This window comes from Blastomyces dermatitidis (assembly GCF_000003525.1).
Source record: "Blastomyces dermatitidis ER-3 genomic scaffold supercont1.5, whole genome shotgun sequence".
In the NCBI taxonomy this organism is placed as follows: domain Eukaryota; kingdom Fungi; phylum Ascomycota; class Eurotiomycetes; order Onygenales; family Ajellomycetaceae; genus Blastomyces; species Blastomyces dermatitidis.
In genome coordinates, this window is record NW_025544778.1 from 763,892 (window position 1) to 782,631 (window position 18,740).

The 18,740-nt window shown below is 41.9% G+C and overlaps 5 protein-coding genes across 5 annotated transcripts; 2 read left to right on the top strand and 3 right to left on the bottom strand.

The window, feature by feature from the left end:
* The first annotated feature begins 493 nt into the window (after positions 1 to 493).
* Positions 494 to 2,754, top strand: BDCG_04825 (uncharacterized protein). The gene is made up of 3 exons (XM_045420471.1): positions 494 to 1,151; positions 1,283 to 1,419; positions 1,530 to 2,754. Exons 1-3 carry the CDS (start codon positions 1,020 to 1,022, stop codon positions 1,909 to 1,911), a joined length of 651 nt encoding a protein of 216 aa, XP_045276569.1. The 5' UTR covers positions 494 to 1,019; the 3' UTR covers positions 1,912 to 2,754.
* BDCG_04826 (phosphoglycerate mutase) lies at positions 782 to 7,063 on the bottom strand. The gene is made up of 8 exons (XM_045420472.1): positions 6,969 to 7,063; positions 6,599 to 6,894; positions 5,887 to 6,492; positions 5,417 to 5,819; positions 3,271 to 5,327; positions 2,623 to 3,005; positions 2,240 to 2,546; positions 782 to 2,119 (listed from the first exon to the last, which is right to left on the bottom strand). The coding sequence occupies exons 1-4, from the start codon at positions 7,002 to 7,004 to the stop codon at positions 5,735 to 5,737; spliced, it is 1,023 nt and encodes a 340-aa protein (XP_045276571.1). The 5' UTR covers positions 7,005 to 7,063; the 3' UTR covers positions 782 to 2,119; positions 2,240 to 2,546; positions 2,623 to 3,005; positions 3,271 to 5,327; positions 5,417 to 5,734.
* On the top strand, positions 3,734 to 5,453 carry BDCG_04827 (uncharacterized protein). Its single transcript, XM_045420473.1, has one exon. The coding sequence runs from the start codon at positions 4,590 to 4,592 to the stop codon at positions 5,142 to 5,144; it is 555 nt and encodes a 184-aa protein (XP_045276570.1). The 5' UTR covers positions 3,734 to 4,589; the 3' UTR covers positions 5,145 to 5,453.
* A 29-nt stretch (positions 7,064 to 7,092) lies between the features above and the next one.
* On the bottom strand, positions 7,093 to 8,777 carry BDCG_04828 (40S ribosomal protein S22). Its single transcript, XM_045420474.1, has 4 exons — positions 8,692 to 8,777; positions 8,124 to 8,324; positions 7,713 to 7,782; positions 7,093 to 7,648 (listed from the first exon to the last, which is right to left on the bottom strand). The coding sequence occupies exons 2-4, from the start codon at positions 8,254 to 8,256 to the stop codon at positions 7,459 to 7,461; spliced, it is 393 nt and encodes a 130-aa protein (XP_045276572.1). The 5' UTR covers positions 8,257 to 8,324; positions 8,692 to 8,777; the 3' UTR covers positions 7,093 to 7,458.
* Positions 8,778 to 9,200: 423 nt separating this feature from the next.
* On the bottom strand, positions 9,201 to 14,373 carry BDCG_04829 (importin beta-1 subunit). The gene is made up of 9 exons (XM_045420475.1): positions 13,681 to 14,373; positions 13,544 to 13,602; positions 12,568 to 13,374; positions 11,861 to 12,489; positions 11,576 to 11,792; positions 11,178 to 11,510; positions 10,869 to 11,112; positions 10,687 to 10,795; positions 9,201 to 10,613 (listed from the first exon to the last, which is right to left on the bottom strand). Exons 1-9 carry the CDS (start codon positions 13,718 to 13,720, stop codon positions 10,427 to 10,429), a joined length of 2,625 nt encoding a protein of 874 aa, XP_045276573.1. The 5' UTR covers positions 13,721 to 14,373; the 3' UTR covers positions 9,201 to 10,426.
* Positions 14,374 to 18,740: the final 4,367 nt, after the last annotated feature.

Sequence of the window (18,740 nt, forward strand, 5' to 3'; positions counted from 1 at the left end):
GCAGCTCCATTACTTTTGTATAGTTAGGGTTTGGCGCCGGGGCCAGGAACGAGACGAATACGACGTAGATCTGGGATCGTAGCAGTGGATCTAGCTTCTAAGGTCGCTTGCAGTATTTGTGGAGCCCAAGCTGGCATTTTCCAATCATACCAGATATCTAGAATAATGCTAGCGACGCTCGGGGGAAATGGCTAGTGATCTTGGACTAGCGAAGTACCAAGTATGGCCGTAGAAGATGCATTGTTTTGTAGGTGGGTGGCTGGGAGGGGGCAGCAAGAGAATATTCGCGAGTGGCCTATCAAATTGCAACTTTGTATCTCGACGAAGTCAAAAGTTCACGATCCGAACAAATAATGTGCAAAAGGGGAAAGCCGACATGTCAAGGAACCAATCAGATGCCTTCAATGAAATAAGATTTTAAGCATAAAAATCCTTGTGAAGGTTCCAAAAACTTTATCCGAACCCGAACATGAACTACTAGTTTTTCCCTACCCTTTTGCTTCGAAACACCCGAAACTAGTGAACCCCGAAGTTCATTGGGCAGAATGTCAAGAACAGCAGCCAGTCAACACGACTTGGTGACGCTTCGTAGTTGTGCCTAGAGGAGAGAATCTCTTGCACTTAAAATGAGCCTAGTCTTACTCTGGCTAAAGGGTTCGTCAAAATCTCTCTAGCAAATAGCATCGGCCAGCCTCGATTCCCCCAGACGATGAGCTAAATATCCAAGTGCGATCCTAAGCTCCATTGCCTCTAGCGTTATTAACATGAGGCTCCCATTCTGCGCTTTTCGGGTTCAAACAACAGGGGTTTAAAAAGCCTTGAAATTTGTCCTGAGATATATATATTCTTTCGCCCACCGGCCCGAGAAATGTGTAATATCTCAACTCAGAAGCACAAATACTCTCGTTAGAACCAACTTCGTCGTCGCTCTTTTTTTTATATATTTTGCTTTCGATACGCCAGCCACCCGGACCCTCTGCCGATATTTTGATACCTCGATAAGCCTCTACTCCCCAAAAATGCAGATCTCCTTGGTCCTGGTGTCCCTCGGCCTTCTTGGCCTGAGCCGCGCTGAGAAGAGCATTGTGACAGAACTGGCCTTTCCTGGGCCAGTCGACCCACAGCCGATAGTGGCTTCTGTGGTCAAAGCGGTAAGACGAATATACTGAAAATGTGGTAAAGAGGAATGATAGACCCTAGTGTTGAATGGGGGAAAAAGAGAAGAAAAAAAGAAGAAAAATAACCAAAAAGAAATGCTAAAGCAAGGCTGATCTCTCTTCAGGACCCCACCGCAACGGTATATGCCCTTGAATGTGCCCCAGGGACTGACGACACCGAATGCGGCGTGCCTGGCGTGAGTTACACTACATCACCCCCAAACAAGGTAGCAATGGGCTTCCAAGGGTATGGCGAAGATGGGTAAGTTCTCTAGAGTCGTCCTCTCACTTCCTTCCCAATCCTGCATCCCTCGCAACGAGGATAGAGAGAAATCGAAAATCACATAAGCTCACAAAAAACTCCCGCGCCAGCCCCGCGAGCCACTATCTCGAATGCACCATCCAAGGTCCCTCGGCCGACTGCACGAAAGTGTTGATGGTGTCTGAAACAGGCAAAGGCTTCTCCACCTCGTACGCAGAATCTACCCAAATCCCCACCTCTGGATTTATCACGCCCTGGAAAGTCACAATTACAGCCGGCCTGGAGAAGCTGGAAGGAGCTACGGCGGCTCCGGCTCCCTCTAGCGGTGCGAGCGTTACGCCGACTGGAAGTGGTACAGAGGCTCCACCGACTGGGACCAATGCTCCCACCACTGACAGCAGCACCGGTTTGGCAATGCCTCTAGCCACTGCTGCTGCCAACTGGGGCGCTATTGGTGGTGTGGCCATGGCGGTTGCAGCTCTTGTTGTGTGAGCGGAAGTTCGCATAATGGGAAGTGGCAGTTGGTGTACATATACCCTAGCGGCCTGATTTATGTATGGTAAAGGCCCGTCGCATGTCCTCTTTCATGTATACAGTGCAGATCTTTGTGGCTATATAATATAATGGATAACTTCACAATGAAATATTGGGTTGATCTATATTTAATCAGCAAAGTCAAGAATATCCATGGGTATATATCCTAATATTCTAAGGTTAGCCACGAGACTCTCTCACATTCCCCCGCAATATTTCCCTAGCATATCGCTTCGCGCAGGTGCGTAATGATCTAGCTTGAAGTAACCATGTTTTTGGTGCCTACCTAATAATAAATTTAGAAGTCCAGAAGGCTCGGATCAATGTGAACAATGCCAGGCGACAGGAGCTAGCGAATGATGGGCGAGAAGCCCATGGAAAGTGAAGGGGGTAGCGTGGCATGGGGCAGTGTGTTCTGGGTGACTGCGGAAGGACTGATGGCTGCAGTCATATAGAATATCGCCCATCGCAGGAGTGCTGTTGGGTTCAAATGCCAACAGCGCCCATACTGTTGACCCTCAAGAACGTGCTTAAATATTCACCACGACGGATATATTAGGAGCGGAGAGTAATCGAAAGGATTTCGAACCGGTCTACTCTCCGGTTAGGTAGTATAGGTCAATAAACGACTGCACCAAAAGGATCAGTCCTGTGGTGGGGGGTAGGTACCAGCTGAAGGTATCTGATATGCTTGTCGGTTTAACAGGTAGTTTGACAAATCCCCTCGGAATTTTGGAAGTTAGAATTATAGTGGAGGCAAAATAGAAACTAGATCAAATATCAACTCAACTTTAAGCTGGATGTAAAAATGCTATAGGTGTTGCGGGCTTCGAGTAGACCTTATGTCCCTGATTCCGTGTTCATAGTGGCAAGGCTATGCCACAAATTGACCGAATATAGGCGAAAGGCCATCAGAGTGAATGTGATGAAAATGGTGTCATCAGGAAACCAAATGCGAGAAGGAGAGTAGAGAAAGGCTCAACACTCGTACTCCGTTCACCAGTAGGTGACTTTTCCAGTTCAATGGACATGGGTTTCTTCCATAGCCCAGCCTAGTATTGATGGCTGTGATCAGCTTAACAGCGCAAAGCCACGGGTGGCAGAGCAGTGCCCAGCGACTGCAGTAAAGAAAAGAAAAGAAAATAATAAATAAATTAAACAACAGGTAGTATTTGAATTAACATCGTTGGCACAGAGCATGGGAAATGAGGAGATAAACAGCGCTGACCATTTTGGCGTTCCTCCAGGCAAGGCTGGAGGAAACATCAGAGCGATCACCATTTCTATGCACTGAATAATGAATGTAGCTTACCTTACCTTACAAAGCTTGAGTAACTACCGAGTTAGGACAAAGTAAACTGGCTGGACGTTAAAAAGCACAATAGAGAGCGAGCAATTCCAAACTGCCATCTGGTAGCCAACTAGGTGCAGTGAATCGATTGATGTATCTCATCACGCTTCGGGCGAAAATAGATCCATGAGGTTAATTTGTGACAACTATGGAGTAGCAAATGGTTTGTGCTTCCATAGAGCCTGTGACGGCCTAGATAGAAGCTCTGCCTGTTCCTTTTCAATTTAGGACGCCAGACGGTTAGTGTCATCCAAGCGTGGATTGAAGGGAAGCTGAACATAATTTTAATTTGTAATTGCAGAATGCCTTGGCATGGTTGTACTCTCAAGTTGAATATCTGAATAAAATTGATATTTTTGATATAGAGCCCTCTAATGCGGCGTTAATAAACCGTGCCGTCACTGGCTGCCACCCTTGAGCCGTTGTCATTTTTGTTTGACAATCGCGCGGAACTTTCACCCGCATTCTGATGCCGCGACGGTTCCTTATGGGATTATTATTGATTGTACCCGGGAAGAGGGAGCAAATGGGGCAGTGATGGCGGGGATGTCCTGTGCCTGGTTCTAATAATAGAAGATCTGCTTATTATTGCATCGGCAGGATCGGATAGTTACAACAAGAAGATTGCAGAAGAGTGGGATAAAGAGATCGTCGTCGCATTTGGAGCCATGCCATGTTGCAGCTACACCAGGCCTGTGGGCAAACAATTCCAGCCGAACAGCCAGAGCTATCTAGTTACCCATTAGCGATGACTAACGTTTGCTGTGGGCTTGGTAAGAAGCTAAGGAATGCTCCTTCGTCACCGCCCAGCTTCTTTTAAGGCTGGGAGGAATGGAAAGTTTGTGCCGTGGCTATATTTACACACGTTTGTATGCGGCTATATATCGCTGGGGCCAGTAGTAACAAGCGCGATCTCAGCTTGTGGGTTCACCACCGTGGGAGGATGCGCCTAAGCCACTCCCACTCCTCTTTAGAGGCTAGGCTTGCCATGTCAATGAGCGCAGCTGTCGAGCCAACCAGCAGTGTGGGGGACTGATGTTAGCTGAGTTGAGCTTCGAGCACAGAAAGGAGCGAAATTTTGTATAAATATGCCTCCTCCTCCGGCCTCGAGAATGGTTGTTTTCCCCTTTCATCTCATCATCACTCCTCCAATAACAGATAACTTTGCCTGAAATCTATAAACCAAACCAATCGCTCCAATTCTAAACCAGCAAGAATCGTTTATTTGAAACAATAACCCTCTTGATACTATCCTCCTCTTCCACGCAAATCCACAACCGCCAACATGCATTTCCTCCAAGCAACCACATTTTTCCTGGCCGCTTTGAGCATGCAGTCCGTCTCCGCCTCCCCAACCAGAAATTCTTATCCCGTCTCCTCAGAATGCCCAATTGCCCGAAACGCCTGCAAACCCGGCGAGAGCGGAGTCCTACGCATTCCCGAGATGCGCGCCATCCTCAATGGCCAACGCAGCGAGAAGATCGGACATAACATCATCCTCAGCAAATCCGGCGACAAGAAACAGGATCAGGAAATGACCTTCCACGTCCCCAAGGGTGCCAAGACGTGCAACCTCAAGTGGGACCAAGGCGAAAAAAGAAAATTCATCGTTCAGGATTCTGGATTAGCCAAGATCTACCCGGTAGAACCCGCTGGGGCGGAGAGCGTTGGCGCTGCCGATTTCACCAACTGGCCGCAGGTCAAGGGCGCCCAGTCGCACAGAGTCACTTCGATGGATTGCAAGGAAGTGCTGACCTTGCGTTCTTCTCTGGAACATGATGGGGTTGTGAAGATGAAGCAGGATGCTACTAATGGCTGGTATTTGGAGTACTCCTGCTAAGCGGCATATTCGCTTAATCTATAAGTGACGACAGGGAATGACTGTGCTTTTCTCTTTCTTGTGTATTCTGTTCTCGTTTGGTTTGAGTTTCTTTCTCCGAATCGATTGTTCTGTTTCATTGATTTTTGTATGCCTCTATTTGTCTTGTCGGTGTTGTTTGAGCGAACATTATATAGAGATCATCTAAACACCTGGTTAGCGAGAGTATTAATGTTAATGTGACAATAAAAATGCCCCCAAATAGCAATGTTTCCTCATTGTACAGTGCATACCTTCAATATAGCCAGCGGTCAGAAATATACTATTGTGAAAAACGGATATGAAAATTAAAAATATTAAAACAAAATAAAGTCAAGGGGGTGAAAAACAATGCCTCCTCGAAACATTCCTCTATAGTTTGCCTAGGTCTATCCAGACGTTGTGTATCATCATATATTGATCGTATATATCGCGGCGAGAAGCGTTATATCGGTATTCCAATTTCGGAATCAATTCTTTCCTAATCACTGAACCTTGTGGGTATATCCCAGACGCAAGGATGTATGTACAGTACATGTACATCACGAATAAGAAAAGGGTGAACAAAACCCTCATAACTTCGCAGGCGAACACTCAGCCTCCGTCACAACTACTGCAGCCGGGGTCGTGTCGAAATCCTCCTCCCCGTTAAAGTGCCTAATAGCCTCGTTAGTAAAACAAATCTAGAAAATAATAGAAGAAAAACAGGAGCTCAAAAACATACCATCCCCTCTCCTTCCCACCGCTTAAAAACCCACACTCCCCATTCCCTACGCAATCCCAACCACCCCCTACTCCCACCCCACCCTGCCACCGCGGCACCTTCTTCCCCGAAATCATTTCGACATCTGACCCTTCCCCATACCTATCCCGATTCCCATCTCCGTCCCCACCCCCACGACCCGACCTCCTCACAAACGTCGACAAACTCGCTGTAAACGGTCTGAAGTCCTCGACGCACGTATCCTCCGGCATATCCCCCGTAAGCGCGCGCCCCATCGCAATTAACGGCGCGGCATGCGTGCATATCAAAATAGCATGACTCTGCTTCGCCTCAGACGGGTTCTCACGCTCGTAAGCTTCGAGTTCCGCATCGACTTGTGCGATTATCGCTTCCAGGGTTGTCGCGATGCGGTCGTGGAGTCCTGCGATATTCTCGCCGTTGGGGGAAGGGTAGATGTGTGGTTTGTAGTTTGCATGGGGTGAGGTGGAGTTGGCTTCTATATCTGAGGAGGATGAGGAGGTGAGGAGGGTGGGAAAGTGGGTTTGGAGAACTTCTGGCGATGCGGGAGCTGGGTGTGCGAATGAGGATGAGGAACCAAACCATTCCCTGTGCAGGCAGAAAGCAAGGTATGTCAGTATTTTACATTGTATCCTGCTGGAGTTTCATTCCTCTAGCTTTGTTAAAATGTATATGTAGGGGTGAGGGAACTCACCCTAGTCCATTCTCAACCCTCACGTTTAAATCCACATATGGTTTCTGCTCGAGTTCCTGACGGGCCTTCAACACCTCCACGGTGGGCTGGATAGTTTGCAGACATCTGTAGAACGGGCTGCTGTAGACTCTACATGGTCTTGGGAAGAATTCATCGCTATTGATGTGCGCGGCCAGTTCGTGCGATTGGCGCACCCCGGGTCCTGTCAGGATTGGGTCGACGGGTATTCCGGTGGGAGTAGGGTACATTGAGTGGTAAGTCCCCGTGCTTAGGTCTATAGTCCAGTTTAGACGGTGCTGTAAATGATATCATATATTAGCTTCAGCTTAATAGACTGGATCATCGGGCACAGAGGAGACTGCAAATATACCCCATGTCGGGTCAAGTATATCCTGTCGAGGGGCATTAGAACGGGTAGAGTGGGGAATTCTATAAAAAGAAAGAATACACCGCTATCTATGCAAATGAGTAAGGAAAATAGAAATGAGATTTATGTTCTGTTGATATAATGCCCGGCAGAATAACCGGCTATATAGGCGGTGAACCAAACACCTCGGCTCATTGGCGGTGGTTCTGGGTCTCACAGTTACCGCGACCAATGACCAGCAGAGCAGAAACTACTACGTAGAGAGGCCAAGAGTCTTCGATTGTCAAATACGATATGAAGGACAGGCTATCTACACAATACAACCCAAAGTAGTAGGATGGATGACGCGGTTCTCATTACAAGTATAGCAGATACCCCGCAGGGAAGTAGTACAAGTATTAGCCAGTAGTAAAGAAATTCACTATTCGCTCCGAACCTAAGGACCTGCTAAAAATATCATAAGAAACTTTTATTCATGGCTAGATGGCTTGATCTAATAGAAGAATCCGATGATCTTGCCAGCAACGTGCTTGCGTCTGGCCTCCTCGTGGTCCATGATACCAGCAGAGGTGGTCAGGACAATGTAACCGAACTGACGGGATGGAAGGAGTCTGACAACCCACTTCTCGAGGTCACGGAGCTGGACGTTGTAGCGGGGGGAGATAACACCGGTCTTGTTGAGACTATTGACGCAGAAGACGTCAGTGGGGAAAGACAGGAATTATAATCTAAATCAGGGAAACATACCGTCCATTGAGCTGGATGACGATCTTGCCAGAGCGGTGGTCATCGACCTCCTCAAACTCGCCAATGTAGCCTGTAAGAGAAATAGAATGTAAGTAATGTGGCGATGAATTAAATGTTGCCAACCACAGTAAAAAATAAGACAGGAAACTTGTAAGATCAACGCCAAAAAAATAATCTATCGGGCATTTAAAGGGCCGACGTCGTAGAGTGGTTTTAATGATCGAGAGCGCCGCCTAGTTATCAACCCGAATATTTCGGCTTCGCATATCTTATGTCTTGGAGACAAGATGAAGCCTTCATTCTGTGCAACATCACAGGACAATTATGGACAAGGAAAGAAAGGAAAGGAACAGGAAGAGAAAAATTCCAAGACGAATCAAAAGCATAAGAAAAAAGGAAAGCAAAACTCACCATGCTTCTGCATAACACTCAGAAACTTAACAATGACCTTGGAGCTAGGTCTGATGAGGACCTGGCGCATGCCGGCCTTCTCAGCGTTGTTGATGGCGTTCAGCGCATCGTTGAGGACACTAGTCTTAACCATCTTGACGGTTTATAATGTGCTTGGCACGGAGATTCTCAGATCGAGGGAGGAATTTGGAAATGAGGTATCTATGTGATATCCATAACGGGAAAATGATGGTGTACTACGAAACCATTTCCCGTTCCCCCTGACCAGGGGAGAGCCGGGAAATAATTCCATCGTACATCGCAACCAAAACAAAGTTAGCCTTCAGCAGTCTTTTCGAGCGCAAAGAGTGCCCCTCTTTCCACCTAATCTCGATTTGAGAGCAGCCAGAGAAAGGGGTTCTTAAGCCCGTGCCGTTAGGGACAAAGCGTATCACCCTGCGACTAGGGCTTAAAAACCGGAATCAGGTCTTCGAGCGCAAAGTCCATGGTGATTGCTTTACCCAGACTAGCTAAAGGGCGACTGAAACAAGCATAAAGAAATTACAGGGTGGCTAGAAGAGTCACATACCTCGATAGATGGTGTTGACGGTGGGTGCTGGAGAACGGAGTGCTGAGAGTGAAAAAGTCGACCGCGTCGAAGTTGCTGAATTTGACAATGTTTGCGTTGGAGCCGCTAGTGAGGTCCGCTTAGGGCTTAGGGTTTTCCGTGTCGTTGCCCTAGTTATATCACGTGATATTAAATCCAAATTGAGATTCCGGAACCCCCAGAACTGTCCCGATGCTATATATTGAGCCGGTAGAGGTAAAGATAGAAATGTAAGCACGTCTAATCGAATTCATTGAGGCTAGAGTCGTCGTTTGGGTAGGAGGTACCCTCCTCAGACACCTATACCTGCCCAAGGAGTAAAAGTATCTCTTGGAAATTCGATGAGGTGCATTTTGCTTTGTGAAATAGCCATTCAATAATAATTGAGCAGACACCGCAAAAATTTATCAACGATTCATTGAGCTTAGGTATAACATTGGGAGGGCAACGTTCGACACCCCGCAAGGCTGCAACCTCCTCGCACCGAACTAAAAAAAAAAAAAAAAGAAAAAAAAAGAAAAAGAAAAAGAAAAGCAAAGAAAAGAAAAAGGAACAAAAAATCCAAATAACTACTCGTTTACATTCCCAGCAAGATCTACTATTTCCTCATTGTCGTCCCAACAAAAATCTAGAATTGCAGCTGCACGAACTAGACCGCATGCTTCTATCTACTAATGACTGTAAAAAGCGAAGAAATGGGTATCGCATAATAATATGTGATAAGTATTCTTAGATTCAAAAGCCACCCATTCATTTATTAACTAGTTTTGAAAATGGAAATGAAAGGGAAAGGAACTAAAGAAACGACGAATGCGCTGGTGTTGTGATACGATGAATGGCTTGCATGGGGCAAAAAAAGAAGAAAAAAGAGAATTTAAAAATAACAACGGGTACATGATTTTTGGGGCATACATGAATTCTAGTGTAATGAGTAAATAAAATGTATAAAAAATTGTAGGTAGGGACGTGAACGAGGAAAATACCATAGGAAGGCAGGCCGGGTCGTAGCCGGGGAGAGGGGGGGGGAGGAGAAAAAGGGGGTCTGGAGATGGGGATTTATTCTGTGTTGATTTGTGTATGCGTATACGGGCGTATGGGGGGTTATACGGGAATACTTTCTGAAAACAAGCATCGACAGCACCTGATCGTTGGGTAGGGCGTGGTGGAACGAGGGGCCAGGTTGATGAATTTTGTTGGTGAATTAGCTGGGAGGGATACATGATTAGTGCTTGGGGGAATACCGGGAAGGGAAATATGGTTCGAAGGGGGCTTGAAGCTTGTTTTGACAAGAGGTTGGGCCGGGGCATGGTGATATCGGAACGTGTGCAGTGTGTAGGGGCAGGGGTTAAAGTGTGCCGAATCGTTGAAAACTGTTGTGTAGGACGCGAATGTCAACGAGGAGAAGGGAGAACGGGGGCTTAAAAAAGAGAAAACAGATTCCTGCTTCTTTTTCTTAAAAAAAAATCATTTCGTTTACTATCCAATCGGTCCCATGAGCTGGGAAAACTCGCACAAGAGCGGTCTGTTGTTCATTCATTTTTCATTATCCCTTTCCGTGAATGTGCTCCAGTCAGGGACGTCGCTTCCCATGTCTTGTCGGGTTGCTGCGTTGGGATGGAACCGACGATCATGGGGTATTATTTGGACAGAGCCAATGTTCGTGAAACGGCTGGGGAATTCGCACAAATAAAAACATGTCACTTTTTTTCGATTGCGTTTATGACATAGCCTGTGCCGTCGCAAGGCTTATTTGGCGTTTGACCTGTTCACGAGCCCATCGTGCTGTTTCAATGGTGCGAGGCCCAAATTCTCGGTTCGTTCGTGTTTCCCGAATCAAGTTGGAGACAAAATCGTTGCGGAAGAACGCCGCGAATTCGCCGTTTGGGAACGTATCGGCAAGATCACTGAGAAAGGTTTGTTAGCGATATATATCTACCAGCACGTAGTCAAAGCCAACATCGTGTCTAGAAAACTAACCCGATAAGACCCATACTAGCTCTCAGTAAACCCTCGCTCCGATTGGTATCTTGAGCAATAACATTTAGAAGTTGGAAAATCGACTCGACGTATGGTTGCAATCCGTTAACTGCAGATTGCAAAAGTTAGTTCTCAGGAAAACTACACAGTTTTCACCCCAAGGTAAGTTAACGAGTACCTACCATTTTGTGTGCCTTTGTACGCAAGGAGAATGCCGCCCCACGCATCCATAATACCTTCCCGAAGGGATATAATATAATCAAGCATATCGAATGACACATCAGGACTAGCGGTGACACCTGATGCCTGTTGCAGCACACCAGCGACAACGACCAAGTATGTATCGAAATGAGTCCCGATAGCCTGAGCGATGTCTCCGAACGTCTCAAGGATGGACGGTTTTAGTTGATTGCTGAGGGTGGTACTCTAAAGAAAAGAGTCAGTAACTTGCAAGCTTTATATAGACAAGTGCAAAGGAATCAACTTCCTACCCTCAGGTTATTAAGTAAGTGATTCATGAACGTATCACAGTAGGGCTGAGCCTTTTCGCCCAATGATCGAGTGATATCACTAACTAGTCCGATTGCCATGGCACACAGACCAGCCTCCTCCTGGTTACCCAGCGCGTTATAAAGGAACGGAATAAACGAATCCATATACTTGATGAAATCCGCCTCCAACGCGCTGGCTATCGAGCCAACTGTGGCGAAAACTGTATCTGGAACACTCGACTTTGGAGGTACAGTGGACAGAATTTGTAATAGAACGTGCATGATCCGGTCAGCCTGAGGCTTGATCTCGCCTTCCAGCCGTTGTACGATAGCCTTGAGTTGACCTATTAGGACCTAATAATAAAGAACATATGGATGCGGACAAACAATAGACTTACTAATAGCACACTTGTCAAGCTCGTTTGCATTTCTTCAAGCGTAATACGATCTTCAACGCTGACAACCTGCTGTTGCATTGGAACGGTTTGTTCGAGTCGTTGAAGGATAACGTCAGAAAGGTTGGCAACGATAGGAAGGCTGTCATTAGCAGCATTAGTCACGAACGAGTTCAAAACCTCGTACGCAGCAGTTCGAAGCTGATTATCGGTATCATGCCTAGGATTAGAAGTTAGCGAAGATTGGCCGAGATAAGATAGCCCAAAAAAATCAAGTTGAAAACTTACCTCTCCGTAACACTAAGAAGCGAAGTAACACTATCCTGGAAATGTTTCGATAGAGGGTTGGTCTGAGCACCGGCCTCCCCAGCAAATCGTTCCGCAAGGTTCATCAAAGCCCAGCAGCAAGAGCCCGCGATCTTTGGGCTGCTAGCCAAGCCATTGAACAAACATGATATAAGCGGTTGCAGGTGAGCTTCTGGGTCAATAGATTCAGAGCAATAATCACAGATTCGCCCAAGCGCATAGGCAGCAGAGTCCTTAACGTGAATTACTTTATCGTCCATCATTCCGATTAAAACTGGGAGCGCTTGCTTGATCAATGGATCGAGCGTTTGGACATCAGGGCCGTCCATGATGGCACCGAACGCAGAGACAGCGGCATCCCGGCGGTGCCAATCCTCACTTCTTAGGTTTTCTTCCACAAATGTGAGGACAGGTGGGATCACCTCAGCTGCAACGCACTGGGCATAGAGTTGCAGCGCTTGGTAGGCGGCGCGTGAGGTGTCATAGTCGTCATCAGCAGCGTCCTCATCTTGCTTCGTCATCAAGTGTAGCAGGACAGGAACAACCTCCCTACAAGCAACACGAGCAAAGCTGAAAAATGGGCGGATTTCGGTAGATCCCTCTGCTTGTGCCTGCATATGAAAGTTAGGAAGCCGCTATACAAACTAAAGCCCATTTTTGCGTAGTGGGACAAAGAAATAAAAACTCACGACTGCGTTATCGTCTTCAATTGCAATTTCCTCCTCGCAAACAGTACACCAGAACTCAATAGCGAGCTTCGCAACATCCTCCTCCTCATTCTTCATACCAAGAATGGTAAGCCCAAAGAGCGCCTTTTCCATATAGAAGCGCATTTTCTCATAGTATAGACCCATGATTCTATTCAAGCAGCCAAAGGCCCCGCTCTGTATCCGCGTATCTTCAGCTTGTGTGGCCTCGCAGACAACCTGCATAATATAATTTCGCTCGCCGTCATTCTCAAAGTTCGACCGTACAAATTCCATCGCATCACCCAATGCCGTAAGCGCAGCGTTTCGAACCTCAGTGTTAGTTTCTTCCCGTCGTGCACCCTGGACGACGGCTGTGAGGATGGCATTTGAATGCGCACTTAGGCTATCGCGAAGCTCTGGCTCGTCCGATTCGCAGATAAACCCAATGGTTGTCAGAGATGCCTGCTTCATGTGATCTGAACCAGAGTTGACATTCTTCACAAGAGTATCCATTAACTCGGGCCATTCGTTGCGCGGGAGCTCAATAGCAGCAATAACTGCAATAAGCTGTGCTGCGGACTGGCCAGCTCTGGCATCGTTGCTTTTTAAAGTCTCCAACGCGAGTTCCTTAACGGTCTTTTTGACCTCAGGGCTAAGCTGATGCACCCATTTTCCCTGGACCTCTCGCAATCGGTCAAGCTCTCTGAACGTGAAGGAATTTTTTAGCGCAATACCGGCCGCAATTCGAACGGTAGGGGAAGCGGCCTCGTTAGCAAGTTCGCCTGCGAGCGTCGTGAGGTAGGTAGCCTATAGGAGAGAGACGATAGTTGAGAATAGTGTAAGTAAACATGGAGTTAAAATTCTGACACGAACGGCGCTAAAAATGGCAAACTAGCTGTGGCAGCTCATGTACAAGTCCAATGAAAGCTTTTCGTTTAATTAAGACAGAAGTGTGCAAAAACAGGGGGAAACATACAAAGTCAACTTCAGCAGCATGTAGCAGTTGTTGCTCGGCACTTTGACGCGTTGCAGCATCTGTATAGAATCACACAAACAGGGAACAAGTTAGTGGGTCTTCCACTCAAGTAAACAAGCTTGAAGCGTGACACATACCCGTCGACAGGGTGCCCGCCAACACCTGATTGACATCCATGATTTGATACAAATATATTCCCCGTAGTCGCGTGTTTCGTCACAGAAGAAGGGGGTTGTTGGTTGCGAGGGAGCAAACAAGGGGCAGGGAAATGTCTGCGGAGAAGCGGAATTGAGCACGACAGCGAGATGTACACAAGGTATTGAAAATAGAAGGGTAAGAAATTGCGGATAATGTGCGCTGCTCGCCGACAAGACTTTTTTTGGGGGTTGTTTGTTATGGTAACCTAGAATTGTCTGCCCCGCCCAAGGAAAAGGTAGTGAGGAAAAAATAAATATGCGGTAAAAGAGCCAAAGTGAGTGGATAAGAAGCTAATGAGCTTTTCAGCCCAGAAACAGCAATGGAAGGAGGAACTTTTCCTAAGTAGCCTTGTATGTCTTCCTCTCCGGAATGTAGAGGGTGGGGTGTAAGGAGGTGAGGTGAGGTGAGGTTGAAGCAGAAGGTTGTTTGCAGGCGCAGACGACAGTGTGGAGGACACAGACAGAGCGAATGCGGCTCTTCACCAGTCAGAAAGGAAAGAAGTGAGCCTGAGTCAGCGGGGTGCGTATCGTTTTTAGTGATGAACTCCAGCCAGATTCGGCTGGCGGGTGGGCCAAGGCTACGTATACTGCGATTAGCAGCGGCTTGGCACTGACCATCACCAAACAAACAATAATAATAATGTCTAACCTCTGTCTCTCATCTGGCCATGAGGCACACAATTAATTAGTTCAATACCATTAGTGTAATAGGCTAATAGCTAAGCTGTTAGTTGAGAAGTATTAATTAATAATTTCTCATACTAAATTCTATACAATTTAATTTATTAATATAGATTCACTATCTTGCATTTTCTCTCTATATATTCTTACTTCAATTTTCTTATTTATTATTTTTAATTTATTTATAAATGTGATTTCTTTCTCTCTCTAACTCTCTCTGACTTAGTTCTGACTTTTCAAAAGAGAAATATAATTTTTACAGATAATTTTCAATTCTTTAATATATTTTCTAAATTAACTTATTTTTTATTAAATAGTATAAAAATAAAAATAAAATAAAAATAATTTATTAATTAACTTTTAATATTTATTTTATATAGAATATTTTAATATATATAAAGTTTTTATGTATAAAAATATTACAGAGTTAAGCTCAAAATAAAAAGTATTATAAAATTAATTTTACAGCTTATTATTATTATTAATAATAAAAGAGATAGAACTGTAAAAATAAATAAAAATTTATTTTTCAATATAAAAGTATCAGTTGATAAAGATGATACAATGTAGTAGTTGATTGTATTATCAAGATCTATTTATTATACAGCTTTTTATATATAATAAATATTTATTAAGTAATCAGTGAATATCTTACTTAGACAGAAGTAGTCAGTCTGTAGAGAAAATTTAACATCTCTCTTAATTATTACTTCACTGAGTAGATATTTACAACTCAGCAGAGCAGTTCTATAACTAGAGAAGAAATATTATATACAAAAATAGTAGTATCTTCTGTCAAAAATTTTACAGAGAACTAACAAGAATTTTGAAGAATAAGAAAATAAAGAAATAGTAAAATAAATGAATAAACTATTATAGAGATAGCAGGTTAATAAGACTCTGTATTTATCAAGACATCTTCAGAGCTTTTCTGACTGTAAAATGTTTAAATCTCTATATTAATTAGAGTATCTTTATAAATTTTAACTATTAAAGCTTTTATTAGAGTGTCTGTAGTTATATTAGTAATATTTATTTATATAGTTTTAACAATACCTGCAGCTGCAGTATTACAGATATAATGATATTTAATATTAATATAATGTATATTACAGATAATCTTTGCACTATTTATTATAGTAATTACTCTGTTATTATTAAACTGACTGTGTGACTGTGTCTCAGATCAGAATCAGAATATTTAATAATATTATTATTAATTTAATTAATCTTCTTACATAATTTTAAGATTAGATAGTAGTTGTGACAGACTGCGTCTGATCAATTATATAGACTATTTCATTACACTTTATAGATTTCGCTGAAAGCTCTGATTCTCAGTCATTCTCAATCACTGATTCTCAGCTGAAAAACCTATGAAATTTCTATTCTTTCATCTCAAAGCTTCACTGTGTACATTACTATGTATATATATAAATATTCACTCTGATCACTGATTCTTGTACTTTCTCTTTCTTTTTCTTCTTTAATATTTTTCACTTTATTATATAAGATCTATAAATATTATACTGATCTATTTAGCATAGATCTCTTATACTTGAAAAACATTCATTATCTTCTTATTAGAAGTGATTATCTACTGAGATATCTGAATATATAACAATGTATAAGAAATAGAGAAATAATCAATCAGTTAAGCAGATACTGAGTCTTAATTAATTAAGCAGATATTGAGTTTCTAGATAGAAGCTTACTTATCAGTCACTCTGACTCTGTAATAAGATCTTATAAAGAGAATATCAGTGAAAGATCTGAGAGTTTTGATATCTTAGATATATAAGATATTCATATAATTACACTTCTTCAGATTTCACAGATATCACATATCTGATAAATAATATAATCATGTCTAATAATAATATGAGAGAATTCTTGAATGCGAGCATAGATGCAGTATTACAGTGACTTTAAACAATGTTGAAATTATAATAATAATAAATAGCTGATATTAGACTGACTGTGTGACCGTGTCTGAAACCAGAATCAAACTTTACAGTTATTACATTGCCTAAAAGCATTACTTCTGATCATAGTTTATATTCATTACATTGATTTCAAATCCCATTATTTCAAATATTAAAGGTCTCAGATTCAGTTTTCAAATAAAAATCTAGTCTCAGATAAAGAATATGTTTGAATTCTTAGTTACATTTTCATTCTGATCTCATTATTGAAAATGATATTAAATGAGATTATGAAATCATTTCTCACTTACATAATATCATAACATAGTGCTCATTTGTTGAAAATTCAACAGAGAGTGTTATCAAATATTATTACTTTTCTGAATACAGATTATAATCAATATCATTTTAATTAAAAAAAAAATGTACAATATAAAAAATAACAAAAAAACAAAAAACAAAACAACAAGAAAAAATCAAAATAAAAAAAAAATAAAAATAAAAAAAGAGAAAGAAAAAAAGAAGAGAAAGAAAAAAAGAGACAGAAAGAGAAAGAAAAATAAAAAAAAAAAGAAAAGAAAAAGAAAAAAATAAAAAATAAAAATAAAAAAAAATCAAGATCACAGAGCTGCAGCACTTTCAAAATACTTACTTCTCAGAGTTTTTACAATATTCATCATTAACTGTGTATCTCTCACAGTGAGAATAACACAGCTGTAATGAGTTATTATCTTAACATTATCTAATAAATAATCAGTATATATCTATATAAATATGAATAATTAGAAAACATACACTTAAAAAGTATGATCAGAGTGAACTCTGCTGTCACTTGAATAATATTAAGAGTAGAATACTGAAATTGATGATTCTTCTCATCAATTTCACAGACAAGATGTATGAAGATAGTCTTGAGAAATATAAGATTTTCAGACTTCTGATAGAAATGAATCTCACAGAGAGACTCTATTTTCATTATATCAGAGACTGAGTGTTATCAAAAAGTATTACTTTAATGCATATGTACTTACTGCAGTGATTCACTCTCTGTGCATATAACTAAGAATTGTGACTTTCTCATGCTGCACAGCTCTCTCTGAGATGCTGCTGCTGATTTATAACTCACACAGTCTTTCAGTTCAGCATGTACTGTGTATATACAGCTCTGTGTACTGAGACTGTGTTAATCATTATGATCTGATGTGGTACTTGCTTTTCACAGGCCATGTTTCATTTAATTGAGAAGAAGAAGAAGAATGTGACTGCTATTTTATTTAAGAGAGAATGAATAATTGAATCTGTAGAAGATAGAAGATAATTTGATTTCTTCTGCATTTGAAATTTAATTAGTCTATACTCTTCAATTTGAGAGTTTCTGAGAGTGTTTTAATAGTTTTTATATCAGCTTGAAATTAGTGATTGATTGAATAAGAGAAAAGAGAGAAGAAAGAAATGAGAATAACTTATCTTTATAATATAAAAACAGAGAATTGCTGTAATCATTTATTCTAGTAACAAAGATCTGTTTTCTGCATGTATCTCTGATACAGATTATATAATAACTGTATATAAAGAATATCAACAGTGCATGCATTGAATGAAGATAATATTACTATGCAACACTGTAGCTGTTTCTGTACATCACTGAAAGCTGTTAATATTTTCTTTAAGTCTCTTTATATTTGATAAGTCAGTAATATATTTCAATGCACTTCTTCTTTCATCATCATTATCATCATTATCATTATTATTATCATCATTATCATTATCATCATCACTATTATCATTATTATTATTATTATTATTATCATCATTATCATCATTATCATTATTATTATTATTATATTATTTCTGACCGTCTCTTCTGCCTCTATCTCTCTTCAATACTCACTGAAATCAATCATGTCATTTCTCTTCAAATATTCTGCGGTTCTGTGAACCATCAAGGCGCGTGAGCATCATCACAGATTGAAGAGAGAGAAGAAGAAGATATTCAAGTGAGAGAAGACAGATTGTAAGACATGTTATAATGCCTTGAAGAGACTCTGTAAGAGAGTAGAATGATAACAATTTTAAGTAACACTTCTGATAGATTTAGACTGAACTAAGTATAGAAATAATGTGAATGACATCATCTGTGAGAGATTGAAGAAGAAGATAGTAAAGAGTCTTATACAGCAGTGATGAAATCAGAAGAAGTTCTGAGAATGATTTGAGACTAAGATGAAGAGAGAGAGAGAGAAGAAGAGTATTACTGTAAATAAGTAATAATAGAAGAAGATTGAGAAGGTGTTAAAGTAGAAGATAAAGAAGTCAAAACTGATAAGTTTTTTATTTATTAAGAGATAATAATTTTTGATAATACTTCTGTTCTCTAATTGATTAGCAGAAGCT